Genomic DNA, 26,091 nt, shown 5'->3' with positions numbered 1-26,091 from the left:
GACCATATGTACTCTGGAAAAGTTGATTTAACATTGAACACTTTACTGTGTATTTATCATTTCCTTCAGATCAGCATCCACTTTTAAAGCAGCATATTTAAACAAAGACAATCATAGCACTGAAGCCACCCGAGACAGCTGCTCTGGGCAAGTTTCTCCTCAAAACGTCAACATAAAACACTATGGTGATATGTTTTCATGTGCCACTCAATAGATCCTGCCTTTTTCTCCAACCAGAAATGGTGCGATGACAAAGCTATTGCTATTCAGTGCAAACAGAACAAGGAAAACTGCCATATAACACCCTCCAGATATGCAGGTGCACATGTGGACGTTCCCAGCAATCATGATTCATTGGATGTGAAGTGTGACACATTCCAACTTGCCATTATTATACTAGAGTGTGAAATAAATAAATGCTATTATATGTTATCATAATCTATAAACTGTCATCTTATTATAGTTTTTTTTTAATTGCTCAGAAATCCCTCCCCTTGTTGCAAGCATTTATGCCATGTTAATTATTTGGCAGATAGAATGTTTTAACATATTAAGAAAATATATATATGGAAAAGTATTTCCTGGAAACAAAAACATTTCATATACTATGTAAAGATGTAATTATGTCATTTAGAAATCTAGGCTGAATGCAAAACTTATCTTACATTCATCTGAGCTAATTAAGTTATGTGTGGTGGGTCTCAGGGTAAATATTCAAACCTTAAACCCTAAATTCTACAATTGTGCGTTACAAAGAATGACTAGTGTCTGCATCAATAATTGTAATGTTATTTTTATTGTCGCACTTTGACATTATTAGCTCCTTGGATCTGCACACATTGTAAGCTATGTACGTTCGTCAACAACTTCTATTTAAGGTAATATCTCTTTAAGACGCGGTGAGAGTGAAAAGAGGTGGTGCGGTTTCACACCCGGGGTGGGAAACGTAGGTGGGGTCAACGAGTTGTGAGTGACAGCTGGTCATTGGCAGTCGAACCTTTATGGCGCCTGAGGAATCCTCAATAGCCAGTAAGGATAGGAGCTTACACGTTCCTCAAATCTGGAAAACCAATTGCAACAGAGAATGGGAGGTTCCCACAAGCCGTGATCACCCAACGTGGGGTTCATGAGCAATAGCTTTGGAAAAAAAGAAAGTGAGGCAAAAGGAAAAAAATATCTTATGGTGGATACGATCTGAAGCGGAGTCTGTATTTGTTAGTAACCGGATCACTGAGATTTCCAGGCCATAGACTGCATCTGATAAGCAACTACGAGTTTATTCTTTGCGACTACAGCGGAGGGAATCGCCACTGACGATTGCTGTTTCATTTAGGTGTTTTGCAGTACGACAGCTGAGAAATCAACTTCAAGGAAGAAATTTGCTGATCATCAACTCTCCCTGTGGTGCAACTTTGTAACAAAGTCAAAAGTGATTTAAGGACCCGCAAAGTTTGTTACAATGTATGAAAACAGAAGAAGAAAAGTTTTGTAATCGAAGTTGGCCGTTAATGGCATTGCTACGATCGTGTGCCAGGATATTGGCAAAACATGTCAATTTGTTTTTCCAAGCAAAATGGCACAGCAAGGCATGCGTTAGATAACCATTAAGTTGTCTGTATTGTGACGAGTTTTTGCTGAAGATCGTATGATTTTCTTTTACTGGAGGGATCTGCTTATTATATTTTATTTGTTGGAAATAAATAAATGCTAGCCAAAACGAAGGCTTAGCTTGCTAACGGACCCCCTTTTCAACCTTTTAAGGACAACTGCGGTAACTTGCATTTAGTTTTGGCTTCTGGACAAGTTTCTTGAATTGCTTTGTTAATCGTGATTCACCTTTGATTTAGTTGCGCAGGGCACGGTGAGAAGCTTGAACGGGACTTCACTTTTTAAACTAGCCAGCTAACTTTCCGTAAATCTGGAAGATCTCACAAATAACATTGTTATTTAGCTACATTACCATGTAAATCCTAAATGTGCAACAGGAAACTATATAGGCTAGTCTTGGAAAGCAAACGATATAAGATTAACAAAGTGGCAGCAACAAGAAATTAGTTGCCGCTCTATTAAAACTGGATACAAAATGGCGGCGTCGCAGGGACAAATCGGATCCGTCTCTTATTATGTTTTTTATTTAATTTTGTGTCTGGAACTGCTTATCGACTCCGGATTGAGCTCAGATTTGCCTTGTGCTCAGAATTGTACGTGCACTAGCAATTCGGTGGACTGCAGCAATCTGGATTTGACGGATACTCCACAGGATCTGCCAGTCCAAACTGTCTATCTGTAAGTACATAACACTGCTATTCATTGAACCTTCCGATAACCAAGTTGCAGTAGGCTATTGCCGAGTACAAAGTAAAGCGAGTGATAGCTATAGTAGCCTACCACAGAAGAGCATACTTTTCTGAACCAAGCATTTTCCTTTACCGAGTAATTGCGCATCTAATTTAATTTAAGAAACTTTTAAAAATAAGTAATGAGAGAAAATACAGGTTTACTGGCAGTTTCTAAACATTGACGAACTTGGGATTGGCTGTGTTGTGGTGTTTGGGTAGGCTAACTGCAAACTAGTTTAGTTCTTACGTGTTACTATAGGTCTTGGTTAGATAAGTAAAGACATTTAATGGCCAACGCTGACACGTCTAGGCTGCAACAATTCTTTCTGATAGGAAATTAGGCCATTTTTGGAAGAAATGTATGAAGTTTTGATTGGCTTGAGTCACAGCTGTAAGCAAGCATCCTTTTTAATTTCTATGCCCTGGCCTTCTATTCGTCCGTAACATTTTTTTTTTAACTAAGCAAATTTCTGCGACAAATATGCAACACAACATCATTTCCACTGAGCCACTTGTGTGTGTGTATATATATATATATATATATATATATATATATATATATATATATATATATATAGTGTTTGTGTATGTAATTTGAAATGTACACTAATATAGCTAACCACTTCTTAGAAAGCTGCAATCCTATCTAGTATGGTCTGTTCTATTTAAGAGTCAAAGTATTACACTAGTGAATGCAAACTTACATAGGACATGCATAAACTGACTGCTTGAAGTAGGCTGTCAGATGTTGGTGGCAAAAGACCCATGACAAAAAAATAAATGTAATGTCTTTGTAATTGTGACAACAATAAGCAAAGGCATGGAAGTTTTTGGATTCTAAAGTTCCTCTGCTGAGGTAGTTGGTGTCCCCTGGGAAGAGTGGAATGCTGCTTGAAAATGTACTCTAAAGAATGAATAATGAGCTCTGTGTCCAGGTAGTGTTTTTATTTCTGAGTACAACACAAGTTCAAGTATGTGTGCTCATTCTCATGTGAAGGTTGTTTGCCAAATTTCCCATGTACAGTCCTTGATACAGTTGGAAGTCCACAAGACTGATATTAATATCAGACTTATTGTTTGAGCTGTGGTGCCTGTATCTGGTTTAGTTATTGTTGTGTAATCTTTTCATTATCTCTATTTATGCACTTTATCAGTTCGGTTGTATGGTCCATAATCTTGTTGGGGTTAAAGTGAGCAGTTTGTAGCGCAAAATTGCTTCTCCGTAGAGTGCATTTTTCAGAGCCCTGTAAAAACATTTTGTGCCTCCCACGCATAAAGAAAAAAAAAACCTAAATAGTTTCAATTTGAAACCAAATGCAAAACTATCAAGTCTTCAGTCAATGGAATCACCAATTAATGGATTTTGCAGGCAAAGACAACCAAACATTTATAAATTTCTTCAATATGGTGTTTTCTGATCTTTGTTGTTTTCTCTGTTATAAAGATGCATATGACTGTTTCAATCCCAAGTTAAAATAGTTTCTTCACAGGAGAGTTGGTGCACAGTGTTTCATGTCTGCGAGTAGTGAGCCATCGGGACCAATTTTAAATGGAAAAAAACAGAAGCACTTTTATTACTTTGCAAATTATACAATTTTTTTTCTCCTCCATGATCAACACTTTTTTTTGAACACCTGCTTTTGGCCGTTAGACATATAAACCTATTACAACAGACTTTATAGTATGCCTTAAAACTATTTTAAATGTGATGTGTAGTCTTGTGATTGTCCAGTCACGCCGCAGTTATCACGCAAGCCCTCCTCGTCTTCTTTTACCAATCGGGAAGCCTGGTCTTGGTGCCAGGTGAATTATTGGTGGGAATGAAGTGTACATGTTTATGTTTAGCATCGGTCACCCTGTGGCTGAGGTGACATTTCTGCCTGGTGTCAGGAGGAAACGAGGATCTCTGTCGTGGCATGCTGCTTCACAAAGAGTCCGTTTGCCTAGTGTTTATGGCTTTCTCCTTCACATCCTGAAAATAAAACCATAAATAAATAAACCCCACCTGCCTTCTAGTTCACCAGCTGAAGACTAGCATTAAAATTTAGGGAACTGTTCAATTCAATTCAATTCAATTCAATTTAGTTTTAATTGTGTAGCTTTTTCTACAGGGAGAAGATTTTTTTTGGACATAGGTAGCCTAACTGATATGAATAATCAGTAATGCCATCATGGAAGTGTCATTTGCATGTTTTACAGACTATTACTCCCTAGATTAGAATGTAGCCGCACTAGTTATTTATTTGTTGCTCTGGAGTCGTACTTTTGGGAACACCTTTTGAACAGTTTATGTGACTGTTGTTTCTGCTTTTATGGTTATATATTACAGCCACATGATGACTTGAATCGAGTTCTGTCGTGCAAAATATGGGCTATTTGAAAATGTACGGGAAAATGATTTGTTATTAAGCATACCAGTCTGTTCTATGGGCGCTAGGTGTATTAGGCATTTCATTCTAATTAAGGGAAAAACTCTGCGCTCTGGGGGGTCCATTTTTAGATGCAGTACTGTGTACATTTGTATGGTCTTTTTCATGCATTTAAGGAAGCATAGCCTAACGTCTGAAAAAATGTTTCTCAAATGAATAATAGTTTTACACTTGGTTACTCTGCAGTAAAGTAAAACTGAGACATGTGTGACGTACACAAAAACACATGAGTGGGAAAAAAAAGCTTTTATAACACAAAATATATCACTCCTCAGAATCCTTCCTTTATATTTATCCCTGCCGGACACTGGGAAGCAGGTAGCGCTGGGGTACATTAGAAAGGCCAGTGTGACGTACATGGGCATAGGCAGTGTTTCGGGTTGAAGTCTCCCAACAGTAGCTGGATAAGGGGCAACTTGGGTGCTCATCTGCAGTATATCAATCCGAGAAGGAAAAAGGTTTGTGAGGAAACTCCCTGGACACGGCCTGTGTGAAAAATCAGGCCCTAATGCCTTCCAGTTGTCAAAATATCTTCTGTACTCGGCCCTGTTTTTACAGCTCCCCTGTGTCACTGTGGCTAGATGGGGATAGTAGGAAACAACAGTGCTAGCATATTCAACAGGAGGCAAACCAGAGAGAAGCAAGCTAGCCATGTGGCTTGAGAAATGAGAATAAATAAAGGGGAATAGGCTTCTTGAGGGAACATTCCTATTTCAACAGGGGTTGGAACATTAAGCTTACGTCAAGATGTGTGTTTTAACTTCTGTGTGAAAAGGTCATGTTTAACCTTGTACCAGCCCTGAAAAAGCATGGCACCTCCAGGTTCTTTGAACATGGTGCACTACGCTTAAACATTTTGAATGATCCTTTTAGCAATTAGCTGCAGATCTTAAAAATATCAAGATACAGTTATAGTATCCTTAGTATCTCAGTGTTCAGACATCTGAGTTTCAACCACACCCAACTTTGGATTTGATTCTGTTTTCACCTGAATGTTTTGCATTATTGCTCATACTTCCATTAAATGTTTTTTTTTTTCTTTGAAAATGTGTTACCTATATGCAAGTGCACATGAACGTAAACCTGCCTTGATTTCCCAAATCTGATTTTGGCCCGGAAATATTTTTAAAAGAAATCTTGTATTTTGACAGATGAAAAATACATCTAAAATAAATCTTGTATTTTTGGATATTGGACAAATAGGTTTTAGTGTTATTGTATGGAAGGTTATTATACATTCACAAATCCATTTAAATGGCATATCTGTTTAAGTGCAAGTTTGAGGTTGACCTGAAAGACAATATATGAATAACCACAATTCTGTTAAAACGCAGAGTTACATTAGTGAGTGGGTGTCAATCTGACTTTTGGACCTGAAAGGGAAGGATCTTTTTGGGGTTTTTAATATTATTTCAGTTTTGGTGTATGCTTTTGATTGACTTCGAGTTGTTTGCGTTTCAAATGATATCTGACATTTTTTAGAGAGTTTTTGATGACTTGTGGGCTTTACAATGACAAGTAGGCTATAGGGTATTCATGGCTTTGTGGTCTACAGCAAGAAAGTACACACTCAAATGACTCCAGAGGAGCTTGTACAGTGACATTATGCCTACAGAGTTTATATCTTTGTTGATTATCTGAATAATTCTTCTAAAAATAATGCTTAATATTTTTGGTTGGAACAGTTTCCTATGGCACGTACCACCTGAGACCACTGCTCTAAAAGGAATAAGGACCTGCATGATATTTAGGATGGTTTTACTTGTGATTAAATGCTGTAAAACTAATCTGCCTCTGGAACACAACACCACTGTAAAAGATGCTCTGGAATTAGCCCACTTGAAGAGTATGTTCTTGCTTTAGACCACAAACCCCGATTGCCCTATACCTGCCATTGCAAAGCCAACAGGTTGTCAGAAACAAAATAATAGGTGGTCCATTTGCATTTTTAAAGAAGTAATCTATATTATTTAAACACGCACAATATATTTTATTGATATTTTACTAATTGCAAGTAAGGAAAGTGTTGGTCTCTGTTCACTCTATTTATTTTAAAGAACCTGGCCCTCAGTTAAAAATACCTTGTTTAGTGGCTTGGCTTAGTTTGTTTGTAGAAATTCAGGGATCTATTCAAGAAATAGAATAATCCTGTCACTTGCAAAGTGGTGCTTGTATGAGGAAGCATACAGGGTGACTTGGTTATAAAGGTGGCTAATGTCTGTTTCAAGGTTCTGTTAGAATAAGCCATGTCATGCTATTCAAAAGGCCATTGGTGCTGCCTGGGATATGTTCAATGGTTTGGTCGCATTGGTATGCACTTTGAACATTTCTTCTCATCAATAAATGGCTGCTTGTATCATTTAGCAATGCTCTTGGCTGGTAGTTCTCTTATTTTGTGGACATGTCAAAATAGTATGCAGTGTTTGTATGTGTGCTGGTGATATGTTTAGCCAACCAAACAAATGGGAAGTGTTGATAATCTAAGAATAACAAATGCTTTTCAGCTTTGACATTGAAATTGATGTGATTGATACAGTTTTATACACTACAATTTCCTGAAAGAAAATACCAGATAATTTGAATCTGCCTCAATTATTTTTTGTACAAATAATCCCCTGGTTTTGACTGTTTGCTATGTTGCCATTTGTCAAACATTTTTTTGTATCAAAAAAACCTGCACTTTTACACATTGGATAATGGAAGATTATTTCAGCTCAACAAATTTCAGTTATAGGCTATGCTTTGAAAAAGTGAGGAATTCCTGTAAAACGCTGTTATTGTGCTGTCAAAGTATACTTGACATTGCTATTATAATAATCCTTAATATAGAGTAAGCGAGAACCACACAGCATTCAGTGTCATGTTGAATTGCTCTACTAACAAACATAAGTCTCTAAATCCATTCTGTTCTCCGTCAGGACTGGAATTTTGCTGATGTCACAGAATGATCATTTTGCTTGTATGCAAGTGAGGGTAGAGACAGCTGAAAAATACTGGGACACCATCCAGTATCATCGTCAGGCAACCAAAACAACGCTCAAACCATATATTATCTCACGGGAACCATATTTTGGCAGCAAAAGGCCATTCCTGGAAGCTTGATATTTTAACATGAGTAGCTAGACAACGCTTGCAAAGCTATTCTGCTGACTGGCACCAATGTAGGTTGCTAGCTTCCTCTAGTATACTATTATTTTGAGCAACCTAGGAAGAAAACGATTCTGCTACAAGAAAACATTTATACATTATATATCTATAGCAGGTCTAATTCTGTTTGGTTAAACATAGCATTGGTGTGTGTGTGTGTTTGTGTACATTTGGACTTTTGAAGGCAGCAGTAGAGAGACACTGAAGTCCTCTTTACCATTTTTGAAGGTATTTGACTCTTAGTTTGCAACTGTAGCTTTATTTGTTATGATTTCAGAAAGTGTTCAGCCTCCTTTGGAACTAGAAAGGCACTATATAAATAAAATATGACTATTACCTTTTTGCGTCTTTCTATACAAGTGTGTGTTGTGGCACTGTCACACACTTGTATAGAAAGAGCCTGAAGTATAATATAACTTCAGGCTCCAGTAGTAACTGGACATGTAGCCTACATGTTAGTCACACTGCAGGATCATAGCGCGCTCTGCGCATACTATGGACGGTCGCACAGGAGGAGAAGGAAACTGGATCAATCCCATCAGCCCCGAACACTTCCTGAGTGGTTTCCTGAATGAGCTGACCGCTGGTTTCCACCTTGGGCAGCCGCAGTGTGGTGTTTGTGGAGGGATGGGAGTCGTAACTTACACAAGCCTGACCCCGGGGCTCGCGAGGGCTGCCAGCGCTCCCGCTTCCATTCGGCCCTGGGTGTCTCGTGTTTGTAAACACCCCAACCAGGGTTTCCCGCTACAGGAAATTGGTTTGTTGGTGGTGCGCTGCAGTCGGGCGACTGCGGCCACAAGCCTCAGTGCGGCGTGTGACTCTCTCAGCCCACCGCCTGCAAGCGTTTCGTCTGTGTCGCGGTCTCCGACACGCTGTGCATCTGCTGCTATGAAGTGTGGCCCAACCAAACGTCCACCTCGACCTCGCAGTAAGGGAGAAGAGAAAAGGAACCATGATCAGAAAAATACTGCCTTAATTTTCATGTCATCTTGGAATTTGTAAACAAAAAATAATTGCAATTCTAATTTTTCATTTTAATGGCAATTTATCCATTTTTCTATTGTAACTGAAAATGGAAATTGTATAAATTGTTCTCTGGAATGCTTGGGATGGGTAGATTGGCAGTAAACGTGGAGTTTTTGATCGATGCCGCACAGATGCTGTGCAGATGCACGGGTCTGTGCGGTGTGCGGATTGGCTGATACGTCGGGCTCAGTGGACAAGATGTTCCTTCTGCGTAGTCTGTTCACCAGTGAGTCTATGCAGTGTTTTTAAAACAACAAGAACAAATTCAGGCCAGTGTCACTGTACATTTGGGGGAGAGACCTTCCGTGTTCGCTTGCTCCTTCACAGCGTTTGGTCCATAAAGGCTAAGTGTCAGACACGCACGCCTAGCACTAGTACCCAGCAGCACCGCACAGGCTCATGCGCTGCATGTGGTTTCTCTGACTTTTATTTGGAAGCTGGGTTGTAATCTTGTGGTGATGAGAGATGTTTTTAATGTTTTGTTTATTTATTTTCTGAACTTCTTGGGTTTATTAGTGTAAGAAAATGTCTTCTGGGTCTTTTTTTTTTTTTGCTTGATATTTTTCTTTTCTGACGATGGTTCCCCACATAGGTATTCCTCACTGTTTTCCAAGCCAGCTGTTTTTCTTGGAATTGCTTTGGACATTGCTGCGGTTAGAACTCTGCTCTAATCAAACACTATTTTTCAAGTGTATTCTTTCACTGAATGCATTTTGAAGTGAAGTGAACGTGTTACACGCTGTTACTTATGGTCAAATGTAGCCTTGCCTGAAAATTATTGAAGAAAGATAAACAGAATTGCAATGGACATGACAAAATGAGTGCGTGTATGCATTTGAAACACCATTATTCAGGAAATAAGTATTTGTTATAGATGCATGTTATCATTTGCATTTAAAATTAAAAATAAATATAAGCATGTACACTCATAATTTTGCCTTGTTTTAAAAATACGGACAATGATCTTCAGCTGGAAGACGATATATTCTTGAATTTATTGACAAAACTACATTTATTTATTTATTTGCCATTTGGCCCCGTGGAGTTCCAAACATTTCCTTTTGCTTGAGTATCCGTGTGCAAAGTGGCCCTGATGGATGAATCATCTGTGAATTCTCTACATCTGGTTAGAGTTTGGAAATCTGGAAAAGACATTAGAAAAACACAAAGGCTTGAAGAGTTAAAGAAGCACACACCAGGCAGACTGGAGTTAGACTGCAGACTGAGAGCCTGACGCTTTAGGTTTAATCAGAGTAGCACGTTCACTCTGCTCTAAAGCGAGTCTTTTAAACTCTGTTGACCTTGGCAGTCTTCGTAAACCATGATTCTGTTAAAAAAGAAAATGTCTGCACTGCAATATTCTGTCTCCTCACTGCAGTTGAGTTACGGTTGTACTCTTTTACAAATCTGACTTTTTTCCCCTCCTGTGGTTTAATTATCATATAATTAGTCTGGGTGTTTTCCTGTTACAAAAATACTATACATTTTGAAGAATAATACAAAAGATTACTAATTCTATTGCCTTTGAAGTGCATACTTAAACAAAACAAAAGAGAACATGGGGGGGGGGGGGGTTTGGGAAGCTATGAAAAAATAAATAGTTCTTTCTCAGAAGAACAGAGCAGGTTTCTAATAATCAGGGGGCTAATCGCTAATCACTGTGGTGGAGAGGGGTCATGTGTCAGCAAAGAAATGTGGGTTCCTTGCCTGTTCCCTGAATGTTCTTGGGGCCTGTAGAAGTCTGCCTCCCTCTCCTTCCTGTCTCTGGCCACTTGGCAGCTGTTGCTGCACTCAGGTTCACGTTGTGCCTGGGGCCAGTGTTTTTTCTACGTCGAGGCCAACCCCCCCACCCCACCTCTGAAGCTCTCATTTAAATATCGACATCGAACCAGGGGTGATTTGAAAGGGTCAGACATGGGTGCAGCTCCTTGAGGCATTTCCCCCCGCTCCCAGCCTCAGATGAATATTCTCTAAATGCTCATGAGCTTTCTTTTTTTTTTTTACTTGGATGTTAATGGAGAGGATGATTCTTTGAGCACACAGTTGGATTGGATTACTTGACATGAACCAAATATATTTTCTACTTTATTTTATGAGTTCTCTTGTGTGGACATGATCAAAAATCTTCTTTCTATGAAAAAGCATCATCTGTATTTATAATACACCTTATATAGGATGTACACTTGATCTAGCCACGTGTGTGATTGTGTGGAATTAGGCTCAGTGTTTGAGTGGTGTGAGGGCCTTTGGGAGTTGTTGTGTGTTATTTCTCCTCTGGGGTAGATTGGGCTGTTGTGCATCTGCTGGCTTTTCTGTCGGCGCTGTTGCTTGGCTGTAAATGGCAGTTTACGACAGGAAGAGGGTGAGATACGCCGCTCGGTGCGAGGATCTGTTTGAGCTTGGCTAGGTTATCTCTGTTGGTTGCTGTCTTTAACAGAAGGTTATTCTTTGACTAGTTTATTACTGTTTGGACTGAGAAGCATTAAAGTATCTCCTCATCTCCAAGCTGCATCATAAATGGCTATCACTGACATCATTTCGCACTTTGACAGACTGAGATTCGCACTCTGCTTATCAGTAAGGATGGGTAGGTTGTCACAGAAGGCTTTTTTCTTTAACTATAAATCATAAAGATCGTATCACAAGTCTGATGTCATATCCCACTTTTCTGAAGGTAAGAAATTTCTTGTGGACCATGGTGCTTGTATGGTGAAAGATTAACCAGGTAGTGTGGTAATTGAAAGTCGGTTAACTTGATCAGGCTTTAAGAATTGTTAGTTATGTTAGTATGCTGAGCTGGATAAATTTTTCTTACTCATGTCAGTTTTTAGTACCTGTTTTCACTTTCTGACCTCTGTGTGATCCAGTTTTCTAGCTGTGCTTGTGTGCTGTAAGAGATAAGTTGATGTGCTTATGAAAACACAATGCAGGGAGGATGGTGCTCCACACAAGCAGCTAGGCCAGACATTTTCTTCAAAGCCTCATTTTAAAAAAATATAACATTCTTAAAGTAGGTCTTCCTCTACTTAAAAGTATGTTGCTGTGTCAAGCGCGCTCTTGATTGGACTTTAATCCGGATTCAGTAGGTTTCTGTAGTTGAAGCTGGTTTTGAGCCTATCTGCTTTTACACCTTATCATCCATTTATTGACTGTTAAAGTGAACATATAACGTTCCATCACGCATTTGCACAGTGATATGAGCAGTCCTCATTACCTTTCATTACTCAGTAACTCAACCAGCCATAAAAACCTTGACAGAAATTTTATTGTCAGAATCTGAAAAAAACTGACAAAGCTATGAAACTGCACAGCTGTTGGATTACAAATGTTCATTTCCACTAATACCATACCCTCATTTTTAAGCCAGCAAGGGCTACTTTAAAGGTGAAGTTGTGGGTGTCAACTCAAGTGCAACAGCAGCAGTGATATGCGTTTTCAGGACAGAATACATGGTGAAGGGGGGAAAAAAACAGAATTCTCGCATTGTTGTCTGCTGAAAAAAAAAAAATATTGGGCATGTTTCTGATCTTTGCAAGTGGGTTTTGCGAGACCATTTGGCTGGTAATATTTTTCTGACCTGGCAACACTGACCATCTCCCGTTCCTTTGACTGGATTTATCAGAGTTTTTTTTTTTTAAGACTCTGCTTCTCTGCGGCTCGAGGGCCTGGCAGCCTCCAGGAGAGTGGCAGGCCACAGTCTATAAATTAAGTTAGTGATCTGTGGAGCGGCCTTATCCATCCCGAGCGCGGGAGAGTAATTGCTCCGGACAGGTTTACAGTAGGGAGGTGTGAAGCGCCCGCTGCCTGTCTGTGAAGCAGCGGGGCAGGGCGGGTCAGGCTGGCGGGGGAGGGGGGACCAGCGCCCGGCCTGCTCGTAGCCCGGCCCCCGCGAGCTGGAGCCCTGGCGCAGGCGCGATGGCGGAAAGGGCGCACAGACGTTGACTTGTGCGGAGTATCGTGAGGCCCTTTTGTTGGAAGGCTGCAGTCCAGCCGTGGAAAGGACGGAATGAACTGCATTCTGTGGAAAACGCTCAGCGAGGACAATGAGAAACACATGACTGCCTTTCAGTTGAGGCATTCGTTCTGTTCATTTGTTGCAGTGGCATTTTTTTCCACCAGATTTAAAGGCAGCATTTTTTACGTTTCGCACCGGACTAGTAGCCTAAAAGAAAAAACAAATTCTGGTTTAAAAAAAATCTGTATATTTTAAGTGAATTCTATTTATTCTAAGATAAAGTAGTACTCCAGTATGGTGTTATGGTCTATTTATTTTCTCATTTATCACAATACGAGAGTGAGAACAAAAAACAAAGACCCCTGGGCCTTCGGAAGCTGTGCTTTCTCCATTTCTGTTCTGACTTTTTCAAAATGCAGCACCCTTTTGATGATGAGATCCGTTTCAGCTTCTGAAACTGGATAATCTGCCAGTTATCAGCAAAAATCCCATATTTCTCGTCACCTGGCCTAGTTTGTAGTCAGTATGTTTTGGCTTAATGTAATCAGATTGCTGGAGCACTTGTTATTTTTTGATTATGGCCATACACTCAGCTTTCATCCTTTCCTTGTGTAAAAAGTGTGACGTGTTTGAAAGCATTTTTTTATAGTCACGTCGATACCACACTACTGCACGGGCGGCAGTAATGGGTAAGGAGTTGGTCTTGTAACCTAAAGATCACAGGTTCGATTCCCTGGTAGGACACTGCCGTTGTATCCTTGAACAGGGTACTTAACCTGCATTGCTCCAGTATATATCCAATTGTATAATTGGATATGATGTAGGCTAAGTCACTCTGGACAAGAGCGTCTGCTAAATGCCTGTAAAACTAAAACTAAAACTGCACAAAAATGAGATGAAAGCGAAAGTGTGACCTATAAACTCCTGATCTAAACTTATCTGGGAGGAAACCGTGAAAAACGTGATGCTAGTTCGTGTTACGGTCCCGTCAGAAAACCTTACGACACGCGTCCCTCACCGCCCCATGTGTCCCCTGTGATGTGTTTAGTGCCTCCAGCTGTAAAGCCACTAGACCCGCACGCTTCACCCCTCCCCCCCGTCCGCACCCGTGGCTTTGTGCGGAGTACAGTCAGGTACAGTCGGCAGGCCTGTAATCTCCCTGGCCTCCGCCCACGTGCGTACAGGAAGCAGCGGCCTTATCGCCGCCGCTTCATACAGTAGGTGCTAAGCGCCCGATAAGCGAGCAAAGCAAGCGGTCTGTGAGAAAAATCAAAGTTGCGTAAACAGCCCCCCCCCCGGTACCAGAGACAGCCCCGAGCGTAGCCGGGCTCCAGACCCCGCCCTCCTCCCCCTGATAAAAGGATAGGCGTGTGTGCTTTAATGGGCTGCAGTCGCCACCTCTGGCACCAGGCGGGTGGACCTGCGGCCCTTTCATTAATGCCGCTTTCCCTCGCCTCTTCCTGGTCTCTGAATCACAGTCTGACTACAACGAACCGTTGTTCTGAATGATGGAAAAGAGATTTTGATACACACACATTCATGGCCTTTATTGACATGAGTAGAAGCAGAATGATACTACTAATCTTGTAGATGGAGTGAGATTATTATTGTTTTTGTGTTCAAAGCAATCATTCAGAAAAAGTAGGTGCCTTATCCACAGTAACACAGTTAGATTTGAGCAATAGTGTGACGATAGTGTGGTGAATAGTGAGATGTTGGCGCAGTGAGAATTTCTCTTAATGGAGCTGTTTGCCTGCCGTGCAGGCAGTGCATTACTTACCCCTCATTACTCCTTTGTGTGTTGATCCTTGCACACACATCGTAGTGTCATAACATTATAGGATTTTAAAGCGCCAGGGTGGATGAAATGGCCGGAGTAGCAGTGACGAGAGCAGCGCTGATCAGCGCATCTCGTTCCCCTGCTCGCTGCGCTCCTCTCTGCTCTCACGGGGAGCCCGTGCCGGTGTTGCTGACGAGCGGCGCGGTCTGGAGCCGTCGTTCGCCGCGCGCTGAGCGCTCCCGGTGATGGCTGTGACGGATGAGCGCGGCGTGGCTGTTTGCTCAGCGCGGTGAAGAGGCGGCGTCCTGTTTCCCGCCCTCCGGCGCGGCCCGCTCACAAAAGCCTGCAATCTTTCACTTTGCTCCAGCGTAATTGTGGTAATTGCCTCCTGTAAGAAGGACGGCAATTTAGCAATCCTGCGCACAATGGCGCGGCGGGGCCGAGCGCTCAATCACACGCCGCCGCCGCGTCAGGAGCGCTGCCTCCAGGGAGAACACAGCGGGCCATTATCCTGCGCCTCGCTGACAGAGGGCCGGACGGGCGGGCGGGGGGCGGGGCGGGGCGGGGCGGGGAGGTAAAATTGGTGGTTGCCGAGGCCTCGCGTCTGCCGCTCAGCCGTCAGTCGCCTCGCGCCGTCGTCTCCTCTTCGGCTCTTCCTGCCGCCCGTTGAGAAATGTTAGCCTAGCTAGCGGCCCCGTGCGGCCTGCCGCGCGCGACGTACGCTCGCTCTGAGAAACGCACGCGCTCCCTCCCGCCCGTTGGAAGCGAGGCGGGCGTTTCCTGCCGCTCACGCCGTGTCTCCCGCGTGAGAGCGCTGGGGGGGGGGGTTCTGGCGCGCGGACCGTGGAATGCGGCGCGTCGGGCGGCTCCCACCGTCCCGACCTGGGAAGCGGCGGCCGTCTTTCGACAGGCCCGGCCCAAGAATGCGTGCGGCGGCGCTGGGGTCCGGGGCCGCTCTGTGAGGCCCTTTGTCCGCGGGCAGTGAAAAGCCCTGTTATGACAGCGGGCCCGAAAGCGGCCGCTGAAAGGCGGGGGCGGGTGATAAACGACCCGGCCGGTCCCGCGCCGGTCCGAGCCGCCCCGCTGAAGAGCCGCCCCAGCACGCCGGTCTCCCCAGCGCAGCGCAGCGCGGCCCAGCGCAGGCCCGGTCTCAACTTGTCCAAAAATGTCGCCTGTAGGGTTTTTATTACCACAGCAGCGGTGCGCTACTGACTGGCCTTTTCACACCCTGTACTTCCAACCTTCAACTGCTCTGTGTTCTTAACAGTGATTCTGTCAGTCTTTATCTTGACTATAAAAGCATTTACTGATGTGACTGTGATAATGACTAGGACTGTAGTATAATGTCTTGCAAAGTAGGAAGAGTGAGAAATGGCCTTTTCAAATATGAGAGCTGTACTTGTATATAAATATACATTGTTTGGGCTGACTTTTAATTCTCTCATCTTACTTGCAGGAAGTGAGATTATTTCTGATTCCTGAATTTCCTTCAATGTCTGTTACCTTTACATGAAGTATATAACAATTGTAAACTGTAATAGAGAAAATAATGTCGTATTAATGACCGTATAAGGATAAGTTCAGATCTGTGAATGCTTACCAAGATATTTTGTCTCTAACACTTGTATGCTGCAGTGCTGTAAAAAAAGGTGTGTGTCTCTGCACATCTGAGTGTGTTTGCATATGTGTCTACATGCACACGTGTGTGTGTGTGTGTGTGTGTGCGCGGGTGCGTTTGCGCGTGTGTGTGCACGTGCGCATGTGGACATCCAATCCCTCGAGCTGGGGCCTGAGAGTGGCAGCTGTGAGTGCAGGGGAAAAGCGGGCTCTGACAGAAACACAATCTCCGGACAAATTGCACTTTAATTCCAGTTAGGGTATGGATATAGACCCGGCTGCTAACTGCTCTGTTAGTCTAAACTGCCAATTGACTTTACACCGATGGATAGCTGGGAGTGGAGAGGGAAAGCCATACTGCAGCGGCCTGGTATTGATCTGAACCCCCCTCCCCAAAATGGAGCCAGCGGAATATGTGGGTCAGGTTTAGGGTAGAGGAGGGAGGTGTGTGTCTGTGTCTGTGTGTGTGTGTGTGTGTACGAGAGAATGTGCAGTTGTGTTTGCGCCCATTTGCGAATATGTGTGTCTTCATGTGCATATACCAGCTTGTGTGTTTCTTCCATTGCAGTCAGTAGTAAGCTGGCAAAATATGCAATGCGTTAGTGGCTGTACGCCAACATGGTGGTTTTTGGGTTCATGTATTGCTAATTTTGTGCAGCTTCAGCATCTTTTTTAGAAACTTAAAGACAGGTTACTCTTAATGGAGTCTCATTGAAGGCCATGGTTTTTTTTTAGGAGTGATGGGTTTGTTGTGCTTTTAAAATAATCCAGTTTCCATATGAGCTTTGGCCAGTGCACTAACCTGCATTGCAGCAGAGTGTAATCATCTTTAAGAACTCATGTACTTGTCTCTGCACTTGTCTCTCTTGCTCAGTCGAGGGGAGATTGGGGGACGAAAGGGAAGCAGCCCACTCACTCCTTTATTCTCTCTTTCTCCACCCCCCCCCCACCTCCAGAAATCTGAGCCACAACAAACTGACTGCGATCGATGCAGCTGCCCTGGCCAACCTCCCGAACCTGCTAGAAGTGTGAGTATCCTAAATGAACAGAGCTCTGTGGTGATAAAGCAAGGAGTGCAGCACACACTCACATTAAATCATGTGCCATGCATATGGTTTATATGTACATATACACATAGATGCACAAAGACATTCTGCACACAGGTAGCCACTCCATGTATACATACGCACACACACACACATGCACAAACACAGAAACACACACACACACACACACACACACACTGGCTCAGGTGTCTCTCTCTCCATGTGCATCAGCAGAGTGTCGCCTCCTACCTGCCTGTGTTCATAACAGGATCCATCAGAAGCGGCCAACTAATCCATTTACATGGCGCTCCGCAAAGTGGCCCTGTGCTGCTAATGGACTGCCCACTGCGCCGGGCTGCGCTGGCCTGCGCCGCTGCGCCGCTGCGCCCGCCCTAATGAAACGCTTCTCAGATGAATACGATGTTCATTAGCCCCTCAGTGCGTCCGCCCCTGTCAGTACCACAACGCGGGGCCCCCTCAGGGGGGAATCCCGCCGGCGCTTAATGGGGCCCCGCGGTCGTTTATTAAAAGCCGCGCCGCGGCGGACGCGACGCGCTTTAGCGTCCGGCCGAAGCGCCGGTGGAGCGAGCTGCGCTTCTGATCTCCTCTCCTTTTACTGCTGGCTGACTCCGAGCCCTCTGCTTCAGTATGGAGGAGCTCGCTGGCAGTCTGAAACACTGACCGTAAATATTTTATGCAGAGAGAAGGCCTAATTGCTGGATAGTAACTTTCCCTCTGTTTCTGTCAGCTATTTTTATTGTCACTTTCTCCCTGCATTACTTCATAGGTTATTCATCAGGTTTTTATTGGTAATACTATTTATGTTGAGTGAGCCATTTCGTTTGACAAGTGTCTTGTGACAGTTCTTTGCTATGCTAAAATAAATCCAACTGACTGACTGCTGTGCCTGTTCAGACTAATGCTGGTTTAATTTAATATGAAATGGATACAGTGCACATTACTGTATCATCCTAATATTTCTGTTCCTCTCTAGGCGGCTGGGTCATAATGGGATGACTTCCTTTCCTTCTTTTGGAGCGGTCTCCTCAAAGATCATTGCCCTTTATCTGTAAGTACATTTGCTCTCGTTTATTATTATGATTTTGTGGCTGTGCTGATTTGGTGCATAATATCAGTGTTTATAAAGTTTTATATTTTGCTGAAGGAATTTTCTGCCTTGACCATGGATACAGTTGCCAGGCCCCCATGCTGATTACTAACACACCGAAATTCAGTCCAGAGGTGCGAGAGGAATTCCAGACAGCTGTCTGTTCTGAACCGCTCTCTGTGGTTGTTGTGTTGGCAGGGCAGGCCGCGTGTCCTCACACATTTAATTACAGACAGAAGGCCGTTGTGTTTCTTGCACAATAGTGCTTCTCAGTTCTGCCCGTTCCTCTCAGATCAGTGGGCGATCATGACAGCAAACAGAAACCGGGCGCTCACAGGAAACTAACACTTCAGTCTGGCTAGCAGAAGTAAGCCACTCCTCTTTCTTCCCTGAATATTTGTGAGTCATAAGCGTTCAAAAGAAGACCTTTAAACTGCAGTCAGATCACTGCCTTTTCCTGGATTTAAAATGTTTGGATAGGTCTGAGTACACATGAAAATAATGGATAACGGATGGATCCCTGAGAACAGGTTCCGAACTGCTCTGCAAACAGGAGAGTAGTGTTAAAGCGGTTCCAGTGTGACAGATAACTCCCATCCAGCCCCCCCCCCCCCCCTCCCCCCTTCACCCCTCCTCTTCCTCCCTGGGCACAGAGCCATTTGCAGGCAGGACTGAAACCAATCAGTGAGCAGTATCATGTTTGCGGCTCTTTTGTAGGTTAAAGCTTGGGAAATTCCGTTGGTGAAGGCGCAGTCTGTAGATGAAGTGACTTACAGTGGAATGAAAGTGCAGGTCGGAGAGACCTGCTCTGACCCTCTCAGAGACCACTACTGCAGCACTCCGAACGAAAGAATGCAAAATAAAAAGAAACACACCTCTTTTTTTTCCCCTTCTGGATGAAGTATCGCTGGCATGAAATTTCGCATGAATTGGCTTTATCTGTTCCAGACTTAAATAAAAGAGCATGGTTTGTTTAAACAACTGTTTTATGGCTTTATAACTGTGTTTTTCCTTCAAATGTGGATATGGTGTGCATTAAGGCACCCTTGTCTTCAGCTGATGGATGCAGGAGAAAGTGCACTGAAAGATCTGACCTGGTTTTAGCTGTCGAGCTGTAGCCGGGTCCCATGGCACACCCTGGAGGCCTGTGCTTGTCTGGGTCCTGGTAGCGGTCATGAAACCGGGAGCCTGTTGGGACTGCCTCTGCTGGCATCTCACCGGAGATTTACAGCCCTATTTGGGAAGAGCAATCGGCAGCCATTTGTGCGTGTGCTCTTGTGTGTGTGTGTGTGTGCATGCGCGCGTGTGTGTTGTGTGTGTGTTTGCGCGTGTGTTTCAGCTGTGTGGACACTGAACAGGCGCACACAATCGCAGTGCTGTCCTGCCTGTCGGCTTGGCCGGACAGTGAGCCGGCCTTGTTCTCCAGCTCTGGCCTACTCCCCATGTGTTGCCGGAGAATTCTAGGTTCTCACTCAAGCAGAACAGAGCAGAGCCACAGGCTGTTTCTGCCATTGTGGCTCCCTGCGCGGGGTCTGCTTGTTTGTTTCTGCTTCACTCCTTGGTAATCCACAGAGCCGGGGTGCACTCCGGTTTCCTTATTACCCCCGCGGCAGCAGTTTCACACTGTAATTATGCTTCTCTTTTTTATGATCAGCCACTGATGTGTTTTTCAGTGATGATCATTATTTCATTTGGGTATAAAAATTGACAGTTTATACGTGGTGTCTAATGCGTATTTAAGAGAAATATACGTTTTCTTAAAAAGATAAGCTTTAAAAAGATTTTTGTCAGCAAAAGATGTAACTTTTGCACAATGCATATTTTATTGCACAGCCCTTGAATGCATGTATCGTTACTTTTAAAGGGGCTTGCATAAACATCAGCGTAAGACATTTAGCCTACTTTTTTGGGACTGGTTAGGTGCCTGTTGCTGTGGAGCACTGTCAGCCCAGTTGCATGATGGGAAGACATAGCTTTACAAAGCTGCACAGCTGAAAGGAGTAGAACCCGCAGCCGCTGTTGTCAATCAGGAGGCCTTACAGTATAAAGGCGTGGGGGCGGGGGGCTGGGTCAGAATGACATCATCGGCGCTAGAGACCCTGGCCAGGAGCAGCGGTCTCGGGTTCTGTGAGCGGGTTCCCGTCTCTGCACCGCCGATCCGCTTAGGTCACGCTGCTCGCCGGATTCCTTCGGCCTTGATTCACCAGCTGGAATGCTGTCAGACGGCAGTGTTCTCCGATACCGAAGGAAGAGAGGTTCACTGTAGCAGAAAAGCATTTGTCGCGAACATGAAAGCCGGCTCCGCTTTCAGATTTCTGTTGAAACGGGAGATTTAACGTCCGAAATGAAACGCCGTTCCGCGCTGTGCTCTGTGCCAGCTAGTTAGCTGCTGCGCTTTGGAGCAGCTGTCCATTGCCTCATGCGAGTACCTTCCGCCAAGTTTAGTCGGGCCGCATGGAATTGGTTTCCACGCCGCATGCCATTGTGAGCAGCGGGCTTTAAGATATGACTGCTCTAGGGGACAGCGCAATCTAAACGCAAAGGCATAATGTTCTCTATGACCTTCAGTAATAAACTTAAAAAGGTGCTGGGATTTTCACTGCTTTTGAAAATTACAACTTAAAATGACTTCTTTTGGTAAGTTCTGGTAATATAAAACATTTATAAAACATTACAGCTACATAGAGCGGCACACAGTAATTGCTGAGCTGTACTGAAGCTCCTCATCATGTTGAAGTCACAGAGTCTTTGTTGGAGACGGGGACCTCCTGTGAGACGGCTGCAGGCACACAGGCACCCTTGTGCGGTCCTCCTGATAGGACAGATAAGGCTTTTCAGCGGGTCGTGGCCTGAGGACAGGAACCTGCAGCCCAGATCCTGGAGCACTGTTTCTGGAGCCCAGATCCTGGAGCACTGTTTCTGGAGCCCAGGTCCTGGAGCACTGTTTCTGGAGCCCAGGTCCTGGAGCACTGTTTCTGGAGCCCAGGTCCTGGAGCACTGTTTCTGGAGCCCAGGTCCTGGAGCACTGTTTCTGGAGCCCAGGTCCTGGAGCACTGTTTCTGGAGCCCAGGTCCTGGAGCACTGTTTCTGGAGCCCGTGTCCTGGAGCACTGTTTCTGGAGCCCAGGACCTGGAGCACTGTTTCTGGAGCCCAGGTCCTGGAGCACTGTTCTGGAGCCCAGGTCCTGGAGCACTGTTCTGGAGCCCGTGTCCTGGAGCACTGTTTCTGGAGCCCAGGTCCTGGAGCACTGTTTCTGGAGCCCAGGTCCTGGAGCACTGTCTGGAGCCAGGCTGGAGCAGCTGATTCTCTGGAGCCCAGGTCCTGGAGCACTGTTTCTGGAGCCCAGGTCCTGGAGCACTGTTTCTGGAGCCCAGGTCCTGGAGCACTGTTTCTGGAGCCCGTGTCCTGGAGCACTGTTTCTGGAGCCCAGGTCCTGGAGCACTGTTTCTGGAGCCCAGGTCCTGGAGCACTGTTTCTGGAGCCCAGGTCCTGGAGCACTGTTTCTGGAGCCCAGGTCCTGGAGCACTGTTTCTGGAGCCCGTGTCCTGGAGCACTGTTTCTGGAGCCCAGGTCCTGGAGCACTGTTTCTGGAGCCCAGGTCCTGGAGCACTGTTTCTGGAGCCCAGGTCCTGGAGCACTGTTTCTGGAGCCCAGGTCCTGGAGCACTGTTTCTGGAGCCCGTGTCCTGGAGCACTGTTTCTGGAGCCCAGGTCCTGGAGCACTGTTTCTGGGCAGACCCGCTGAGGATCGCTCAGCAGCCCATATGCTCTACCGCAGGAGGGACGGCCATGTTGCTAGAAAGCAACACTAGGAGAGAATTTATTAGTAAATCACCTTGTGCGTGTAGTCATCTGGACTGGAGGTCTGCATCGTGACCTGAGCCCAGCATCAGGTCCGCATAAAGTCCCTGTGTGCTCTGCAGCCTGTTTGTGTTTGTTCCATGAGCTTCTGGCCCCTGGATGTGGTCACTGTATTTCATCAAGCAGACAATCTAATCATGGCCTACACCAACTACCCTGCTAATCTCCCCATCATGGCGCTTCAGTGGGATTAATGAGTGTGCCCAAATCAAACGTAACCCAAGAACTCCCTCAGTCCGAGCCACCGAAGCAATGATGGTAAAAATCACACGCTGGCCCATTCTCGTGAGAGCTATCAGTTTAGTTGTTTTATCAGTTATAGTCCAGTGGCACTGTTTATTGTAGACACCAAAACCAAGAGGTATGTCCTCCTATGTATTTCAGTGGAGTAATGAGCATTATATAAACTGTTCTACGGTAAATATGTTAGGGGTGAAACATTGTGTTGGATGGGCTGTTTGGCCTTTAAGATGGAACATAGGGTCAGCAGCTGTTAATATCACCCCCCTTCCGCCGTCCCCCTGCCCAGCTTAGACTCCATCAGCATGGCCCCCCGCTGGTCAGCAGCAACAGACTTCCCGCTGAGCCTGGAAGTTTCTCCAGGCTCCCAGCACCCGCACCCTTGCCCTGCCCTGCCCCGACACGTCCCTTTACATCATTGTTTACTCAGGTGGGGTGGGGTCCCTCCCCTTACCCTCCTCCCCAAACTCCCAACCAGGAGCAGAGTAAACAGCCAACAGTACATTTATCTTAGGCTTAGATTCCAGCACTTCGGAGAGAACGTGCTTGTGTCCTACATTTTGCAGTATAGCACTATATTGCTCAATTGTAAGACACTTACTTGAATAAACAATTTCCTGGATTCGCTTGAAGCATGAAAGGAAAGTAGAATTTCCCCCCTGATTTGAATTAATGCTGCGGGTTTAAGTGCAGTAGGCCTGTGTAAATTGGTGCTATTAAAATATTGTTCTCAGACATGGCTAACTCTAACTTGGTTTGGCTGAGAACTGGGAATTCTGGGTGGTAGGTCGGCCATTCCTGACGGTGAGCGGTGGGCGGCACACCGTTGGAAGGGGAAAGTATGCTGTAACTCCAGCCGAGGTCTCTGGGAAGCGCGGGCTGAGGAATGTGCCATAGTGTCACACACTGCTGGCTTTGATCTCAGGTCATGTGACAGTGTCCCTTAGGAGCTGGGCAATGGAACGGAGGTGTGTGTGTGTGTGTGTGTGGGTCTGCATGGGTATACGTGTGTGCGCATGTGTGTGTGCTGTGTGCGCTGTCGTCCACAATGGGAAGCTAAAGGAAGTGGCCAGAATTCCAAGGAGGGGAAAAGATCAAGTGCTTCCCATTCCGTCCTTGGAGGTGGATTTGCACCGACACCAAAATAAATGGCAGATGTGAAGCTTGTGCCCTGTCATTCCTTCTGCACAACCCAAAATAAAAGTGCAGTATTTTTACCCTCCCTGTTTCTCATTCTTGTTTGGATCATTTTGGACTATGACGCAGCAGATAGAGTCCTTCTCTAGTAGATACTGAAGGCTGATAGGCCAGTAATGCTACACCATTTGTTCGTGTGTACTGCCAGTCCTAATCTAATCCCCCAGGTTTGTGCGTGAGTGTTGTCTTATCTGACAAGTGTATACAATGCCTTTTTCCAATGGTGTGCGACGTAGCCGTTCCCATGTTATCCAGTAACATCGAATGATGTTAACAGCTTATCTTCATGGAGCTGTGGCTTTCTCTCAGTCGAATAGGCCTGGAGACGTGCTGTGTGTCTACCGTTGGCTCGGACTTCCTCTGGGAAGCCCGTGCACTGGCCGCCAGTGTTGGAGTGTCTGGTGACAAATGGCCGTTCGTTCAGACTGCTGCTCCTCTCCTCTCCTCTCCTCTCCTTCACCCTGGAGTGCTTATTGACACAAGATCCCGCTCAGCAACAAAAGGCCCATTGACACATTCCCATGAGAGAGCCCTTTGATTGGCCGAAGAGGGGGACCCCCTGTGTAGCCGCGAGGAGCTGCTCGGCTGTTTAATGCAGAATGCAGCCCTGTTGTCGTGGTCTCGCGTGCATCGTCATGCTTTAAGAGCCTGTCTGATTTCCCTCCTTCTCAGGACTCGCTCAGTGGGACGTCTGTGACTGGGCGATGCTGGAAAAACAATTGAGCTTTGCTTTCCGCTCCGCAGTCAGATCTGTCCATGCTGTAAAAAACATCTTGGAATGTTCACCTTTCAAAAAACTGATGACTTAAACCGATACAGCAGTTAAATGCGTACTTGATGCTAATTACGTCCATCCATCTTTTACGATACAGTAACTTGACCCACAGCACTTTCTGCTGATTTTGTTGCATATTTGTCTTTTTCCGACCGTCCAGCCATGTTCACTGTGCTCAGATGTGATGGACCAGCCTGAACCTTTCTTGTTAAAATGGGGTGGTGCTGATGGGTTCTTGTATTTTTTTTTTACAGAGACCACAACAAGATCCGCAGCATTGACGGGAAGCTGCTGAAGGACTTCAGCTCCTTGGAGACACTAGACCTGAACAACAATGACATCTCTGAGATCCGGACTCCCAGTTTCCCCACTGGCCTTCACATCAAATACCTGTAAATGGCTTTTGTCATCTTCCACGTACCATTGTGTGCATATATTCACATGCTATGAGTTTTGGGTTACATAATTCTGCCAATTATTCTTCTTCTCTTGATTTTATCATATTACAATTTTCCTTGTCATTCTCCATTTACTGTGTGATTAATTGGCACTGAATGAACAGAGTGTGAGACTTTGTCCACTTAGCATTTGCTGATAATGCTGTGTGTGCATGTGGGTCACTGCAGGTACCTGGGAAGTAACAAGATCAGCCACCTGGAGTCGGGCGTGTTCCACAACCTGTCCCCTACCCTGCAAGTGCTCCGTTTGAGCAGGAACAGGATCTCCCAGCTTCCTGTCAAAGCGTTCCAGCTGCCCAGGCTGACACAGCTGTGAGTATCGCCCGTCTGTTATCGAGGTTAGGACTCATCTCGACCGGGAACTTTTTCACATGGTGAGCAGGGGAGGGTTGGGGGGAGGGTGGGGGGGTGCAGGGGTCGACGGGCGGGAACCCGATTCCCGTACCGGAAAAAGCCACCATCGTCCGCCCCTGGGAGAGGCCCCTCGCTCTCTTTTTTTTCCCCCCTCCCTTCAGGCGACATGTATTTGTAAACACCAGGCTGCAATAAAGGGTGATTTATGAGCCCAAGACTCCATGCGTCTCAAGGGAGCTGCATTTTTCCTCCCAACATCTTAGCCCTCCAGCGCACTGATCTCAGAGACACATCTGTATCTCAACACTCGCGTGCATGATAAAGGATGCCTGTAATGGAAATCTCCTTCATCGAAACACGAGTCCCATCTCTCCCGAGTCTTCGGTTTCTCTCTCGGTCATTTTTTATTTTTTTTTATGCTTTCTCCTGATCTGCAGGTGGGTTGTGGGCTATCGTATCACCCGCCGCTCGGTACGACATGGCGGCCTGCACAAAGGCTGCGTGGGAGTCTTTATGGCTCTGGTGCTCCGTAGCGTTGATACCAAACATCGTACGCACCAGGTGCAGATGTCTGCCATGATAGTGGTGAGGAGAGCGACCTCTCATTGTGCGGGTGAATGGATGAAGAGGTCGACACAATAGACAGTGCAGAGGCGCTTAATAGAATACCCTAGATAAGGTATATACTGTACCTCCAGTGATACCCGAGCGCACGTGTTCAATTTTGAGTGCTGACGATCAAATTTACTGTAGCAGCCCT

At 45.1% G+C, this 26,091-nt stretch overlaps 1 protein-coding gene across 1 annotated transcript in view; it reads left to right on the top strand.

The window, feature by feature from the left end:
* Positions 1-1,013: 1,013 nt before the first annotated feature.
* The window catches only part of lrig1 (leucine-rich repeats and immunoglobulin-like domains 1), a 40,585-nt gene continuing 15,507 nt past the window's right edge, over positions 1,014-26,091 (top strand). Inside the window, exons 1-5 of the mRNA XM_064304581.1 lie at positions 1,014-2,286; positions 17,250-17,321; positions 18,334-18,408; positions 24,774-24,911; positions 25,146-25,289. Of these exons, the coding sequence (XP_064160651.1) occupies positions 2,084-2,286; positions 17,250-17,321; positions 18,334-18,408; positions 24,774-24,911; positions 25,146-25,289 (632 nt within the window). The 5' untranslated portion in view covers positions 1,014-2,083. The remainder of the gene's footprint in view (positions 2,287-17,249; positions 17,322-18,333; positions 18,409-24,773; positions 24,912-25,145; positions 25,290-26,091) is intronic.

Source organism: Anguilla rostrata, chromosome 13 (assembly GCF_018555375.3).
Source record: "Anguilla rostrata isolate EN2019 chromosome 13, ASM1855537v3, whole genome shotgun sequence".
Lineage (NCBI taxonomy): Eukaryota > Metazoa > Chordata > Actinopteri > Anguilliformes > Anguillidae > Anguilla > Anguilla rostrata.
This window is presented reverse-complemented; position numbering and strand designations above follow the sequence as displayed.